At 44.0% G+C, this 15696-nt stretch overlaps 1 protein-coding gene across 1 annotated transcript in view; it reads left to right on the plus strand.

Moving 5' to 3' along the window:
- The window catches only part of SNX10 (sorting nexin 10), a 65419-nt gene extending 51521 nt beyond the window's left edge, over positions 1-13898 (plus strand). Inside the window, exons 4-7 of the mRNA XM_004702732.2 lie at positions 1815-1915; positions 2671-2769; positions 11404-11616; positions 12074-13898. Coding sequence (XP_004702789.1) covers positions 1815-1915; positions 2671-2769; positions 11404-11616; positions 12074-12155 — 495 coding nt within the window. The 3' untranslated portion in view covers positions 12156-13898. The remainder of the gene's footprint in view (positions 1-1814; positions 1916-2670; positions 2770-11403; positions 11617-12073) is intronic.
- The last annotated feature ends 1798 nt before the right edge of the window (positions 13899-15696 follow it).

A 15696-nucleotide genomic window follows, 5' to 3' on the forward strand; every position in this document is an offset into this window, starting at 1 on the left:
GAAATGAATACAGCGAATAGAGATACTTTTGAAAATGAGTAGGAAAAATTGGACAGCCTTTTGCTGTACCCAGAAGAGAAATAAACATATTTATCCATCTTGTTTACCCAAAGGAGAAGCAGTGTGGTTTCATTCAGTATGAGGACTCTGTAGATAACAGTTCCTGAAGGAAAACAGCCAAATACACACTGCTGCTATTGTGTTAATAGGTCACGCTTACCGGGCACTGGTTATCAATCCTCACAGTCACTCTATGGAATAGCTAAATTCCATGGCATCCCCATGTTACCAATCAGGACACAGGAGTTGGGTGGCTTGCCTGGTAGCAGAGTCTGTCTGGAACCCGGGGTAGCTGATTCTCCAGGTCTCAGCAGGGTGGTAGGTTACTAATTCGGCTGCTACTGGTTAGGGCAGTGCTTCTGACACTGCCAGCTGCTCCCTCAGAGAAAGGTGAGATCTTTTGCTCCTGTAAAGATTTTCTCACTGGATCCAATGATCAGGAACTAAGTGACAGTTCTTTCAAGAAATAAACTTGGAGGAGGAGGTGCTGGAGGGGGTGGGGAAGGCATTTTAGCAAATGTCACAATGAATCGCAAGACTAATTTTTGACTTAGTGGGAGTTAATGTTAAAAATCTGTACTGGACCATTGGAGGAATTACCAGAGTGAGACAAACCGAGCTCCCAGACAAGAATCTCAGTGTAGATTTGGTGTTTATCAAACGAACCCAGAGGAACAAGTCACAGTCCGAGTTCGAATGGAAGACCTTGCCTTTGCTCCACCTGTGGTAGCTGCTGTGACAATCCTTTGCTGAGCCCACACTGTCGTCCACTTTTGAGAGGTGCTGCGGAACCCCTGTCTCATGGTCAACACAGAATCGGAGGCCACGGCACGAACAACGGATGCTCTGCTCTCCGTTTTCTTTTCCCACGACTGGATCCACTGGCTCGTCCTGATTTATAAGCAAAACCTGGAAAACCTACAAGATTAAAGGTTTTGTGGTTTATTTAGGACGAATACAGGAAATATTACTGGTGTTTTGGTGAAGAAAGTCAATTTTATACAGTTTATTTCGATCTAAATAAAATGTGAATTTTATTTATTAAAAAAAAAAGATTTACGGTCTCGGGGACCCACGGGGGCAGTTCTAGTCTGTGCGAGAGGGTCGCTGTGGGTTGGCAGAGACTTGAGAGCAGTGAGTTTGGAGCTTTTTGGTGTCCTTCAGGCCGCCCCTCCTCCCAGGGCACATGCCCTCTCCGAGTCAGATCACTCTCCCCTCATGAGCCCTGGTGGCGCGGGGGTTATTGCACAGAGTTGGGCTGCAATCTGATAGGTCTAAAGTTCAAAACCAACCAGCTGCTCCTCAGAAGAAAGATCGGGCTTTCCACTTCCATACACAGTTATAGTCTGGGAAACTCGCAGGGGGCAGTTCTACGCGTCACATCGGTTACTCTGTGTTGGCATTGACTGGGAGGGTAGGATGGTTACGTTATGAGTCCCTGGATGGGGCAAACAGTTAATGTGCTCAGTGGCCGACCAAAGGCTGGTGGCTTGGCTCCACCCAGGGATGTCAGAGACTCTGAGGCTTAGAAGGAAGCCCTGGCAACCTACTTCCCCAACACCAGCCACTGCAAAGGCCGGTGGAGTGCAGTCTAGCCCGATCCTCAGGGTATCTATCTCCATGAGTCCGAGCTAGCTCCATGGCAACTAGCTTCTGCTGTTCTGGCCTTTGAAACTGTGCGAGAGATCAAAGACAAGTAGCTTCCTCCTCAAGTGAGCTGGTATTTCTTTATTTTCTTCTCTTTCTCTCAACAGACCAACAGCATGTGCTTTACGATGAAGACGTCCTGCGTACGAAGAAGATACCGAGAATTTGTGTGGCTGAGGCAGAGGCTCCAGAGCAACGCGTTGCTGGTGTAAGTGACTCCGAGGGCCTGGTGGACTGCCCTGCTCTCCAGGTCCTCAGAATGTGGGCGGAGGAAGGCCCAGGAGCCCTGGTGGTGTCGTGGTGCAGGTTGGGCTGCTGACAGAAAGGTCGGCGGTTTGAAACCACCCGCCTCTCCGAGGGAGAAAGAGGGCGGGTTCTAGGCTCTTAAAGAGTTGCCTTCTAGGAAGCTCATAGGGACTAAACTGAATGTTAGTGAATTTTGTTTGTTTTCACAGATAAAGTACTGAGGATTTTATGGGCCTTCTTCTTGATTACAGCATAAAGCTTTAGGTAGTTTTGTGCTTACTACATCTAAATGTAAAATGTATCTTTGGAATTCCACCAGTGTTTATGGATCTTGACCATGAAGGGCCTCTGGAGAGTGAAAAGGGGGTGTTTTTCTTTAAGTTAATCAATATCCTTATGAACGAATCCTTGCTAATAAACTGCCACCAAGTGGATTCTGACTCACAGTGACCCTCTCGGACAGAGTAGAACTGCCCCTGTGGGTTTCTGAGACTGCCAGTCTTTACAGGAGTGGACAGCCTCATCTTTCTCCCTTGGAGCAGCTGGTGGTTTCAAACTGCTGACCTTGTTGTTAACAGCCCCACCCTATGGAAACCTGGGCTCCTTCCTCCCTTTAGGAGTTGTGCAGTCCTCTTTATTAGACAGACTTGGCTTTACTGGAACTCCACCCCCTTGATTTGATCATTACAAAACATTTTTTCTCCTCTTTCTCTCAAGACAACTGCCAGACCTTCCATCGAAAAACCTCTTTTTCAACATGAACAACCGCCAGCATGTAGACCAGCGTCGTCAGGGTTTGGAAGATTTCCTCCGAAAGTAAGTGCATCGGAATTCCTGTGGTCAGATTGTGGACTCGCAGGTCTCGCAGGTCTCCTGTCAAGGGTTTAATGTCACACGCACAGGGGGGGGGAGACCCGCACTGCCTTTGAATCATTTGTCGCTGTGCTGGTCACTCGGCAGTTCATTTCCTATATTAGAGCACCACCTCGTGGCTCCCATCCTGTGCTACACATGTGTAACCAATCCTAGAAAGAAAGCAGGGTGCTAATCACGCCGGCTAGTCAATACGTAGTCCTGTCAGCGGTAAAGCAGATCCAAATTACTGGGGAGTTTATCTGACCAAAGTGAAAAATCTCTAGGAAACGAATATACCTGTTGAAAAGGCACTTCTTCAAAACTGTGTGTATTTACAGTTCCCCTCCGAGGAACAGACAAGCATCAGCTCAACAGTGGGCTGCTATTGTAAGGTGACCAGACGTCCCGCTTTTGGCGGGACAGTCCCAATTTTTAACAAATTTTCCTGTGGCGTGCAGTGTTTTTAAAAAAGTCCCAAATTTTGGAAAGAATGCACGACAAGCTAGGGTATATGGTTTTCGGCTACCATTGGCTATTTTGCCAGGGTATGAGTTTTATCAATGGTCTCTGGCTTTACCAAAGTTAAAATCTGGTCACCTTATGCTAGTGTGCTTTGGGGTGCCTCTAAATTGATGGTTTGAACGGTGTTTGCTAGGGAGTGCATCTGAGGGAGTGTTTGTTGAAGGGGCCCTTGCCCAGCCCTCTCAGTGGGCTAGTTACTGGATGATCTGGTCAAGGCGGGGACTGCCGTTGAAGAGATTTGAATTCACACTGCTCTGAGATTTTCCTTTTATTCCATTCTTTGAAATTCTAGATTACCTACCCCTGCCATGATTTCCTTGCAGACCCTGAGAGCAGACTGCCCATGTTCAAATCTACGCTCTGCCTTTTACTTGCCGGAGGTTTGGGTACTCCCTCTGCCTGTATTCCTCTGCCTGTAAAATGGGGTTCACGAGGGTACAGCCCGCACGAGGCTGTCGGAGATGAAACACGTGAATGCCTGTAAACCTCAGGGCCCGGCACACTCAGGCACTGTGCCCTCGCTGAGTGTTGGCTGTAGCAGCATTTGAGTTCCTGTAGAAACAGTCGTGTTTTTCAGCTGAGCTTTCGAACTCCCTGTGTTATCAATGAGGAAGTGGACTGAGTCACCTGACTCGTTGGTGCCAAGCTCCAGTCCCCAGAAACCTCTCTCATTTTCAAGATCTGAAGTCGGCTCCGTTGAGTTCCCTGAACAGTACCTTACAGCTTGCCTGACGTCACACACTACCTTCTCTCCATCTGGCTCCCTCATCAAGGGCCTGGGTATTAAGTATGCACATGAATATTAATGCTTATTGCTATTAGATTGAAATAGTGCCTTTCCTCGGAAGGGGTCAGGGACACATCCAGAAACACACGATTATGAATTGTGATTATAAATTGTGGGAGAAGGCGGCAGAGGAGCAAAAAGGAGGGGAAGCACCCAGGAGAGCCGACCAGAGCGACTCAGCAGACAGCTGAGGGCGGTCACCAGAAAATGTGTCCATGGTCGTCTTTTGGGGATCACAAACGTGACCGAACAAAGACTTGCTCAAGTTCTTTCTGCCCTTTCCCCACGGGACAGCTCTCATTTTAATTGTTGGCTGCGGGAGGCCCAGGTGGCTGATGCTCTCCCCCTTAAGATGTGCTTGCAGTTGCCCTGCCCCCTGCTCCACATGCTCCTGCCCTTCCCCCCAAGCTGCAGACTGGCCATTGCCCAGGAGGACTGAGCAGGGGGAGGGAGACTGAAGCCTGCCATCCCTGTCAGCGTGCAGGAGCTGCAGGTCTTACCATGCACCGGAGTCTCCTTAGTGAAGGCCACAGGACAGCCTGCACCTCTGGGATTCTGCAGCTAGTGAAGCAAGCACCAGGCCTGCCTTTTGACCTGGCGCCCCTTTGTGCCTTTGAACACAGCGCGTCCCTCCACAAGAGGATCCACCACAATGGACAGCCAGACGGTGACGCACTGGGTTCTTATGGCACACTCTATTTGAGGGGGCTTCAAAAAGTTAGCCAAGCAATTCTATTATCGGTGCACTCCATGTGAGCACGGACTGTTAGAAGCTGTCCTGTGTAGTTTGCCTGCTTGTGGGCTGCCTTAGATGCGGACACCTTCCTGGAGAGTGTCCTGGATCAGGGGCTGGACGAACTGGGCGTCAGGGCTGCCCTGAATTGTGGCTTCTGATTTTTTTCTCCCCTAGCCATGTGACCTTGGAACAAGTCACTTACGGTTATTCCTTTGGGCCGTGGTTTTGCATAAAGAATAGGATGATGTGACACATGCACTGCCAGCCTTACTGGGTCACTGTGCTGTCCAAATGATGGTGCAGAAAGGACTCTGAAAGCCACCGAGTGGTCATTTACTCAACAGACATTTACTCAGCAATTGCTTTGGGCCCTCCTCTGGGAGGTAGGACAGTGCAAAACATACACGCCCTTGTCCTCTTGCAGCTTCTATTTTAGTGGGGAAGTATTGTATGTATGTGTGTGGGGGCTTATGGGTGGTACAGACAGTTTGCACTTGGCAAGGCTGGAGTCCAAGGTTGTGGTTTAAATCATGGATGAAGGGTCTGGCGATCTACTTCCATTAGATGCCACCCCCCCTACACCAAACCTGTTGCCCTTGGGTTCATCGTGAGCTCATGGCCACCTCTTGTGTGGGCTGCAAAGTAGGAAGGCGCCATTGTTTTTCGTGCTTCTAGTCTTTGTGGAAGCCTACCTCTCGGCCTTTCTCCTGTGGTGCTGCTTGGTGGGTTGGAACTGCTAACTCTTGGGATAGTAGCTGAGCGGGAATCACTCCCACCAGGCAGGCTCCTGCCCCGCTAAGGCTCTCTGCAGGGACAAGCCCAGGAGTCAGTTCTATGTTACAACACCTGGGGTCTCCATGAGTTGGGATCCCGCGGAGGACGTTTTTGTTGGGGACTCTAAAACGCTTATCACGAGGTCATGAGAGTTGGGTTTAGATTTCTCTTCTGGAAGCCAAATCGTGGAACCGACACCCGGTTCTCCTGGGAGGTTACTTGCTCCACTGTGTCGTGTGACCGTTTGTCTCTAAGCAAGTGAGTTTCACACAGAAAACGAAAGGCGGTTTTTCAGAACCTGAAGGACGTCAGGACAATCCCACCTGGCTGCTTCCAGGCCTAACCTGCAGAGGGGGGCTCCTGCTGGCTCCCCCTTCCCAGGCCCCGAAGATGCTGTGCTGACTTCTGTTCCTTGTCCAAGGGCCAAGTCTGTGCCCTGGCAGGCCAACCCACTCTGAGCACTGAGTGTGCTGCACAGCCAGCCCAGTGGTCCCCACCCCAGCAGGCAGCTCTGCGGTTCGCTTGGCTACCCACTCAGTCGGAGCCCCTCCCGCGGCCCGCCTGGCTGAGTCGTAGAGCCGCTGGAAGCTGACAAGGGACAACACGGTGGTATGAGACTGTGACGGCTGTTGGGCTCTGGCATGTGCCCTCACTGCTTCTGAGCCCGTGGCGTCAGCTCTATGGGCATATCTGTCATTCACACAGCACACACTAGTTCACTCGCATGAAGAAGAGTTGCACAGTCATCGCGCACTCCGTTTTAGAACTTTTTCTTCATTCTTGCACTCGTCTTGATTAGCTCATCCCCCTCAGCTTCCCCTGCCCCGTCCCCAGGGAGCCATTAACCCAGTGCCTGTCTGTGGATTTACCTCTCCTGGATTTCATACGCAGAAACACATTCAACAAACAAACAAACAAAACCCAAACTTCAACAAAGTAAACAGGTAAAACCTCAACTGAAGAGAAAACAAAAGATTTAAAACTAGAACACCTTTGAATGGATCACCAGGGAGATCAAATGATTGGGTGCTAATTTTTCACCTCGCAGCATCTGCAACAATCCACTTTCCAATAGCGATTTTAAAAATCATTTTATTGGGGGCTCGTACAACGCTGATCACAACCCATCCACCCATCATGTCAAGCACGTTTGTACATTTGTTCGCATTCGGTTTTAGAATGTTTGGAAGTTGGGAACCACCGCACTCCCTTTGGTCAAACCCTTTGAAACAAAGGGCTGCTGTGTCGGGGTCCATGTATTGGTGAGCATCATGTGAGCACATGTATTGGTGAGCACATGTATTGGTGAGCATCGCGTGTGTGTGTCCATGGAAAAGTCACTGGTTGAATCACACATATCTAATGACAAATATCCAGGCATCTCTTCATTGATGGGTTAGGATATTGTGCCTTTGACCAGTTTTTGCCATTTCTTGGACACACGCTTGGCATTTGCCTTGTTTCAACTTAATACTTAGGAGCAGGCGCAATCTCAGGAGTTGGCTGTGATTGTCCCAGCTGTATGAACAAGGAAACGATAGGACAGGGGCCACCAAGTCGATGGTGACACACAGGGACCCTGTAGGACAGAGTAGGACTGTTCTGTGAGTGTCTGAGACTGTCATTCTTTACGGGAGTAGAAAGCACTGTCTTTCTCTTGGGGAGCGGCTGGTGGTTTCAAACTGCTGAACTTGATGGTAGTAGCCCATCTCGTAACCAGTGCGCCACCAGTGCTCCTTGGAACAGGTGGAGGGCACTGCATTAATCAAAGGAATGGGAATTCATTGATAACTAGTACACTCAGAAGGGCTAGTGAGATTTGGTCAGTATGCCTGTGAGATCTTTGCCAAATATATTAATTTCCCCTCACTCTTGGTTTATCTTCTGATCCCCCTTTCCCTTTTAATTCATAGCAAACTAGACGTTGTTTCTACTACGAGTAGGAAAAGAAAGATAGACTGAGATTATAAACCCCGTTGGTACGTCTGTAACTGTGAGTAATGGCATTCTAATTTTTTTTAGGATTCATGAACAGAAACAAGGGTGGGAGCCATTCTTATTTCCTTCTTTGCTGATGGTTTACCATGAATACCCTGTGTTCCAAACTTTCATGTTATAGTTTGCTATTTCTTAAAAATTTAAAGAATATTAATGCTTCCTACAAAGACTAGCCATGTACATCAGCTGTACATCTATGCATGCATGCACATATATGAATGCATATATATTTATATTTTAAATGTCTTTGTCTTCAATAGAGGGCACCACAGCACAGATCATGAATGTCCTCAGTGACTATTTGTAGGTTTTATTTATTTTCTCTTATACTAAGAGATAACTAAGCTGCGGTTAAAAAATGTACAAACCCTTTTTTGTACCCTCTACACATTACACAGCTATGTGTTCGTATCGTTATGTTGGGTTTGGTAGGCGCAGGCATCCTCGGGATTCAATGATGCCTCATAGCTATATATTTTCTCAACGAAGCCAATATAGAATTCGCCTAATAAGATCATGTTGAGGCAAACCAGATTTTCAGCCATTCAGGGGGGAAAACAGATTTTGCCTTGTCTCGTTTACGGATTTTACAGGGAAAGAAATCGCTTCTGACTGCGTTGTAAGTATCTTTTCAGAAATTCCTTTAAAATTCTAAAGGCTACATTTTTTGATCTTCTTATAAAGAATTAAAATGATATACAGTTGCTGTTATAGAGGCTTCTAAACTGACATTTTATTGACTGTTTTACAGAATGCTCTTTGAATTAAATTTGAAGTTGATTTTCAGTATTAGATTTATTTGTAGAAAACGTGGCACAAATAGGACTAAGGGAAAAAATAGGACTTAACGTGATTGTGGCCGTCACAACGCGACTTACAGTAAAACCAGGATATCACTGCCCTGAGCTGCTCAGCCTCCTCAAGCCCGATGGCAAAACACTAAGATATTTTTGCTTTTTTGAGAGAGACTGATGGATACCCATAGACTCATATACCCCTATAGGACAGGGTAGACCTGTCCCTCTGGGTTTCCAAGACTGTAACCCTTTACAGGAGTAGAAAGCCTCATCTTTCTCCCCCAGAACGGCAGCCGGTAGTTTTGAACTTCTGTCCAGCCCAAGGAGTAACACCTTCACCCCCAGGGCTTCTCTGAGTTGTAACTGGCTCGGTAGCCATGAGTTTGATTTTGGTTTGGGATACCCATGGAGTAGGGAGCCTCGGTAACACAAAGGCTAAGCGCTGGGCTGCTGATGAAAAGGTCCAAGGTTCAGATTCACCAGCCACTCTGCTGGCGTTAATTGTGGCCGTCTGCTTCTGTCAACATTAGAGCTTTGGGAACCCTGAGAGGCAGTAGTAATCTTGTCCTATGGAGTCGCCATGAGACAGCAACAGGTTTTCACTCATGGCATGTGGGCGGTATAAGTTCCCAAGAGATAGAGCCGATTCAAGAGAGCAGACCTTGCTGAACAGACCCACTGCATTTGAGCCCGGGCCTGTGGGTGTTCGCCTGTTCCCTGCCCGGTGCCCCCTCCTTGAGTTGTGTGCAGGGTAGTGTACTGGGCTCTCTTCCTTCACCTTAGTGTCCTCCAGGTGGCAGTATTAAGCAGAAAAGGAAGCCCTGGGAAATAATGAGTCTAATGTACAGTAAAATTGGAAATTGAATTATAGCTCAAGAAAAAGGACAGTAGCCTTGAGGTCCCGATCAACCTGGACTCTGATCACTTTTGTTTGCTGTACCCATGTGTTAGGTTACTAGCAAGTTAATAACCACACGTGAGCAGTTCAAGGCTCAGTGGAATTGCTCTGGACGTGAAATAAAGCTAAAATGAATTTGTGTCCAATATCATCGGCATTAGTGTTCATTACTTTTGTGGTGTAATGCCTCAAACCATCCAAAATCAATTTTAAAGATCACCCATTATTTTATAAAGAAAATCAAACACATTGCCAACAGAAACACAGCGGTAAGTGTGATCCTGTGAGCAGTTACCTTTGTCCCACGGCTGGCAGGAAACTACTGTCAGAAGGCTACAGGAAACACCGCTCAAGCTTCACAGCAAAGCAAAGCTAATATTAATGGGCTGTTGCTATATAACTCTTCCGTTAATTTGAAGTATTTAAAACAAGAATGGTAAACATTTGGAAACGTAGAAAATAAATCTCCAAGATAGTAAAAAGGGATTTACTATGGTTACTACTTGTTCTGGGCAAATTAATCTTTATCACCTCTGGGAGAACCCAGGACATGGAAGAGAGATGGAAATATTTAGCTACTTTGCTTGAGTTTTTGTCCTTTGAAAAGTGGCAAGAGTTTACTTTCCACTTCAGCGGGCCAATCACGTATGTTTTCCCAAATTGCGTCTGCAAAATCCCGGCAGCAAGAGGGGACGGCTAGTTTGGCTTGGATCCTTCGTACTTCTGCTTGCTTAGAGATGAATGCTATTTTATTTTAAAGAAAAGGGCAGGGTTCGATAATGACCCTGAATTTTAAGTCAACTGAGACGAATACCTGAAATAAATGGGTGGTTCTAATGACTTGTTTAAAAAGGCAGAAAATAAACGATGGCCTATTTGGTCTGAAACACCTGGTCTCTATTTTCACACACGTCTATATAAATTTTTATAGATTTGGGAAAATTTTTACTCAGGCTTCAGTTGGCTAGTTTTGCCCCATAGTGTCTTGCATTATACCATTGCCGAAACTCTGAATAGGGACTAAATTATTATGTATAAAAACGCTTGCTAAAAAGGCAAATCCAGTTTTTATTTGAATGTAGGGGGATGGTTTGACTTGATTTCCTACTCTAACACATGCATTTCAGAAAAAACCAAACCAAACCCCTCGTTCACCAATATTGGAATTTTGAGTGCATGTAGATTTTGCTACAGCATTGTTTTTAAATCCTCCACACAAGTTCGTTCTGCCGCACTAGCAGAACTCTGACTGCCATCTGATGGTGATCCTGAATGGTGGAAGACCAGTGTGTCGTTGCTGTAAAGTCGTCCTATTTTAAGTAAATATGCACGTGCTTGTGGGGCAATGCGCTGGAAAGATGGCAGAAGTTTCTCCATGACTTGTTGGGGCCATAGATGGGGGTGCGATCAACTTCATCTGGCGGCTCCTTTTGGCAGCGTCGTTAGGTTTTACCACAGAAGAGGCTGGAGAAATTTCGAGTCCAATTTAGGTATTAACATAACATGGGAAAAAACCCACTTTGCAACTCAGCCTTGGTAAACATGTCTGTCTGTCTGTCTATCTATCTATCTCCATCCATCCATCCATCCATCTATGTATCTGCTCATAAAGTTTTAAACTGTGAAACATGCTGAGGAATATATTGAGTTTTTAATATCAGGTGAGTTTTTGACATTTTCTGACAGCCTCTCCCATAAAGATCACAGAATGTGGCACGCTGGTTGGCAGTAAAAAGAAAAGAAAAAAGAAATTAAAGTTGAATAAACTTCGGTGACTGTATAAGCAAAATACTCCCATAATGAACCCACATGGGCACAACAGATGGTTACATGGAAGAAATGTCCTTGAAGTTAGTCTTTTAACAGATGTTCTCAACTATTCGCTTCATGTTTTTACTCACCTAAATTTCCAAATAATTGAATAAAAGTGAACATATGCTTTCATCCCTGTAATCGGCCCGGTGCATAATGGGAGCAAAGTTTGCTACGGAGAGAAATGGTTTCCATGGTGTCTCCCTAATGTGTCTCTCTCCCACCTCCCGCCGCCGCTGCTCTGATTCCGTGTCCTCCTGCCCGCCCCTAGGGTCCTACAGAACACGCTCTTGCTCTCCGACAGCAGCCTGCACCTCTTCCTGCAGAGTCACCTGAATTCGGAGGACATCGAGGCGTGCGTTTCTGGCCAAACGAAGTACTCGGTGGAAGAAGCAATTCACAAGTTTGCCTTGATGAACAGACGCTTCCCCGAGGAAGCCGAAGAAAGGAAGCGCGCAAATGACATAGATTATGATTCAGAAAGGTATTTCCTTGCCTTTTGATTGAATCCAGGCGCATTTCTCCAACACGCCGTGCCCCTGCGCACGCATACAGATATATACACACACGCTTTGCTTTTTTGTTGATGTAATACTAAGATAATGAAAAAATTAATTGACTGAGATTTTATTGAGCTGTGACAGCTCATCATAGTAGTCTTCACACACACCTCCACACTGAATTAATGAATGCAGTAGAAATTCAATTATCTGCATTCTGATTATGTGACTTTCATTTAGTCAGACTTGAATTATTCGCGTTTAAATTATCTAGCTAAAAAAATATCCAACTGCACTCCAAATGGCTAATTAAAAGTCCAAATTTCCTGTCTCTCTTTGTGACTGGAGATAATTAAAGTTCTCCTCTGTTACTCAGGCTTTGAGTGTGTTGTGAAAACCAATTTCCTCTTTTTATTATTTCCCCCCTCTCTTCTTTTCCAGTTCATCCTCTGGCTTTGGACACAGTAGTGATGACAGCAGTGCACATGGGTGTAAAACAAGCCCTGCTCCCCAGGAACCCTGAGTAATAGCAAGCAACGTCCAGCCACAGGGAAGAAAGCTCGCTAATAATACATCCTTACCTAACGCTCACTCTCCGGTGGGGACGGATTTCAGTTCTTAAAGATGCTGGTTTGTTGACGAGTGGTATTTTTCTGTTGTCTTATTTTGGTTAAACTGCTGTAAAAACTAAAAGCCTGTGGATGCAATATCTATCCTTTAGGGACAAAAATTACCGGTTAGCAAGATCTGACCCGAAAATGACTTTTATGTTTGTAAAAACCCAGTTGGCTTTCTTGACTTTTAAAAAAGATTGAAAAATGGGAAGAAAGACAGAAAGAAACCATTTAAAATCAAGAGAAAGGGCTTCTCAATAGGGCAGTGTTACCATAAACACATTTGGTAAACGACGCCTGTGTTGAGCGTAAAGAGGGTACCAGGTATACAATGCACCGCCTCGCTCAGATGTGTGGGTGATACCTTGTAACTACCTGACCTGCACTGGAAAAACACTTTGCTTTTTTGTGGGTGTCTGGTGGAACTATAGTGGAGAGTATTTAACCTTTCTAGTATTCTCATTTCACACTTAGATAAAAATGTGTCTTCTGAATTAGGGCCATGTTAAAACACCGTTTACTTCTTCAAGAAAAAGGGAATTTCACTGATACTTGCAAAATAGAGATCCAGAAATAGGTTTTCTTTGTCCAAAATCAGCTTAAACAAATGGTTGCTGGAAATGAATAATTTGCCTTTCATTATCATCATGTAATTAGAATGACATGTTTAATGATTTCTTTGCTGGCTAAATGTGCCATTTCTTGTCACTAGGGTAACTTTCAGTATCAGTGCTGGCTAATTGTTACTTCACTTTTAAGTCAGCAGAAAGATCTTAACAAAAATTAATATATTTAATTTTGCTAGTACTCTAGAAAAGACTGTTACTTTCTCATTTCAGAACTCATTAGCCTTTTTTAAAAAAAAAGTCCTTTCTTTTTAGGCATCTACCTGAAGATTGGTGTAATTTTAACAAAATGTCTTTTCCCCCTAGGTTCAAAGATAAGATGTCCTAGATAAACTACTTTGAACTTTAAGTTTCAGATGAAGTAGCATTTTTCTGAGATAATTACCCAAGTTTCTTCCTTGTTGAATGTTACAAACTATCTTTGGGAATCAGGAAGGCTGTCCCCTTCCTCTCCCCAATACCTAGGATAACTTGTTGCTTTAATTAAATGTTACCTGGCCTAATTGGAGGAAAGTAGAGGCTGCTACAAAATATCACCTTTTCATTGTATTTTAACTAGGAGTTTCAAAGCTATTCTGTTCTTTAATCTTTGAAATGCTTGTAAGAAACATCAAGGGAAAAAATAAAAAGAAGAATGATTTCCTCTTGTTTTCTTTGGTCTAAAACATTAAACTTTTGTAAGTATTTTGATTTGATGTATTTTGGATTTTGTATCTGAGAGTCATTATTTGAATACAGAGGGGGAGAAAGATGTAGCAATTTCATATCATCTGGCTACTGTGTGAATTTGCCATCCAGGCTTTTAAAAGTGTCCCCCTGACTTAACATTATGCATTTGAAGACCTGGTATGTCTGTTTTACAGCAGTCTTGAAAAAGCATGTACTGTGGTTCCCCTCTCCTCACAATTGCCATTTATAAATGATGTAACAGAGCCAATAAAAATTAGTTTTACGTAATACCTAATACTTTGGAATGTCAGCATTACTAAATCATTGTCTTCACATTAAAACAAACAAACAAATCAACTTTAGTTTGCTGGAGCACTTATTTTATACAAGAGACTTAATCTAAACCCAGAATTTTTTTTTCTAATGAAGGACTTTGGAAATGTTGGTTTCCCTTTCAGTCTAGTTGGTGCTTTTAGTCTCGCTCTGGTGGATTTGGGAGCCGAGCACCAGCTTCTTAAAACCAATTTCTTGCAGCTTGATCATTTGTTTCCTTGTCCTTCAGCACCCAGCGTTTCCCTTGCTTTTGTTCAAGTGTCTTATTCTGCTTTCTTTAGGAACAGAAAAGAATTATGTAAGTAACAACTGTGCATAATTGATATTCTTAAAGATTTGTTTAAGGTAACAAATTAAAACAAAAAGTTAGAGTCCTGAATGCTCGATGATTTACATACAGTAAAACTGCATTTGCCTGAAATGGAAAAAAAAAAGATCTACCTACGAAGCCAAGTTTTTCCTGTGTTTTATTCGAAAGCTGGCTGTGGAGACGACACAAAGGTGCCAACCACAAAAGAACAACCTGTTACTTGGGTTTCTTTTATAGTCTCATTTGGAGAAGAGTGATTTCAAATGTAGCTGAAATCTAAAATATGAAAAAGTACCAAGGAAAACGTGCTTTATCTGTCAGCACTTATGTCTTTTCAGATGAAATATGCTGCAAGAGCTTTTCAGACCTAGTTCACAGTTTATTGAATAATTAAATATAAACAAGTGTATGCAATTGAGTAAATCACAAGAATAACATTTCCTTTATGGCTGTTAAGGATTGAAACAAATTCATTTAGCCTTGCTACAATTATCATCCCCAACGGTAAATTGAATATTGTCTCAAACTCCTTTTTTTTTTCTTTCTTTGGTTGTTTGTGTTTGTTTTGGTGCCTTAACGATTCGCATTATCAAACTACTGTGGTTCAGATAAGGGTTTAGTATTTGAGCTGTAATGGAAGATCCTGTGCTAGGCCTTTCAAACTTTAAGGCAAAAAATAAGACGACAAAAAGCTTGATTCTGTTTCTAAATATTCTCTCTTATTTCAACTACTTGGTTGGTATCCTATAAATTGCAACCAAGTGCAGCATCTTTTCAACAGTGGAGAAACAATTTATTTCAATACAAGGTTGTGTTTTTGCTTGGGATATATATTTCTATATTTCTAGATATATACAAATACATTTTCAAAGAAAAAATGCTGTCTGGGATTAGTTAATGCCATTTAACAAGCAAAGCATAGACACCACTTTCTTTGCAAATAAAGGCCATATTAAAATACATTTTAATAGCGTGGAGTTTAAGAAATGTTAGAAAGAAATAAGCAACGATTTCTTTAAAATCTGAAATATTTACAAAGGATTTCAGCTGGATCCTTCGCCATATGCTTTTAACAAACGAGCCCCGATGGTCTCTGAGTCAGACAATCGCCCGTCACTGTGGCTGGAAACTTTTCTCGAGCATTGTTAGGAACAGTGCATTGGACACTAATTTATTTAAGCCGCGCACACTCTGGCAGTTAATGACCCCTTTCTCTTTCTCCAAAATTCCAAAGACTTCTTTTCAAAAGAGAGAGAGAAAAAGAGAGAGAGGGGAAAAAAAAAATTAAGCTACAGTTTCCTGCTGAATTTCTACTCTGGTCTCAAAGATACTATGCAAATTGCTTATGCTAAAGAGGAAAATACCCTTTCTCCCCCGACGGGAAGTGCAGCTTCATCCAAACCCCACACCGCTCGTCTGGGCTGCTAGAGGCACAGCCCGGGCATAACTTGTGGTTGTGTTTTTGCAAGTTTCTTACCTCGGGGCCTTCTTTATAGCCTGCCCCCCGCCCCC

The sequence above is a fragment of the Echinops telfairi genome, unplaced genomic scaffold (assembly GCF_000313985.2).
Source record: "Echinops telfairi isolate 266 unplaced genomic scaffold, ASM31398v2 ScPeMD7_23;HRSCAF=83, whole genome shotgun sequence".
Classification (NCBI taxonomy): domain Eukaryota; kingdom Metazoa; phylum Chordata; class Mammalia; order Afrosoricida; family Tenrecidae; genus Echinops; species Echinops telfairi.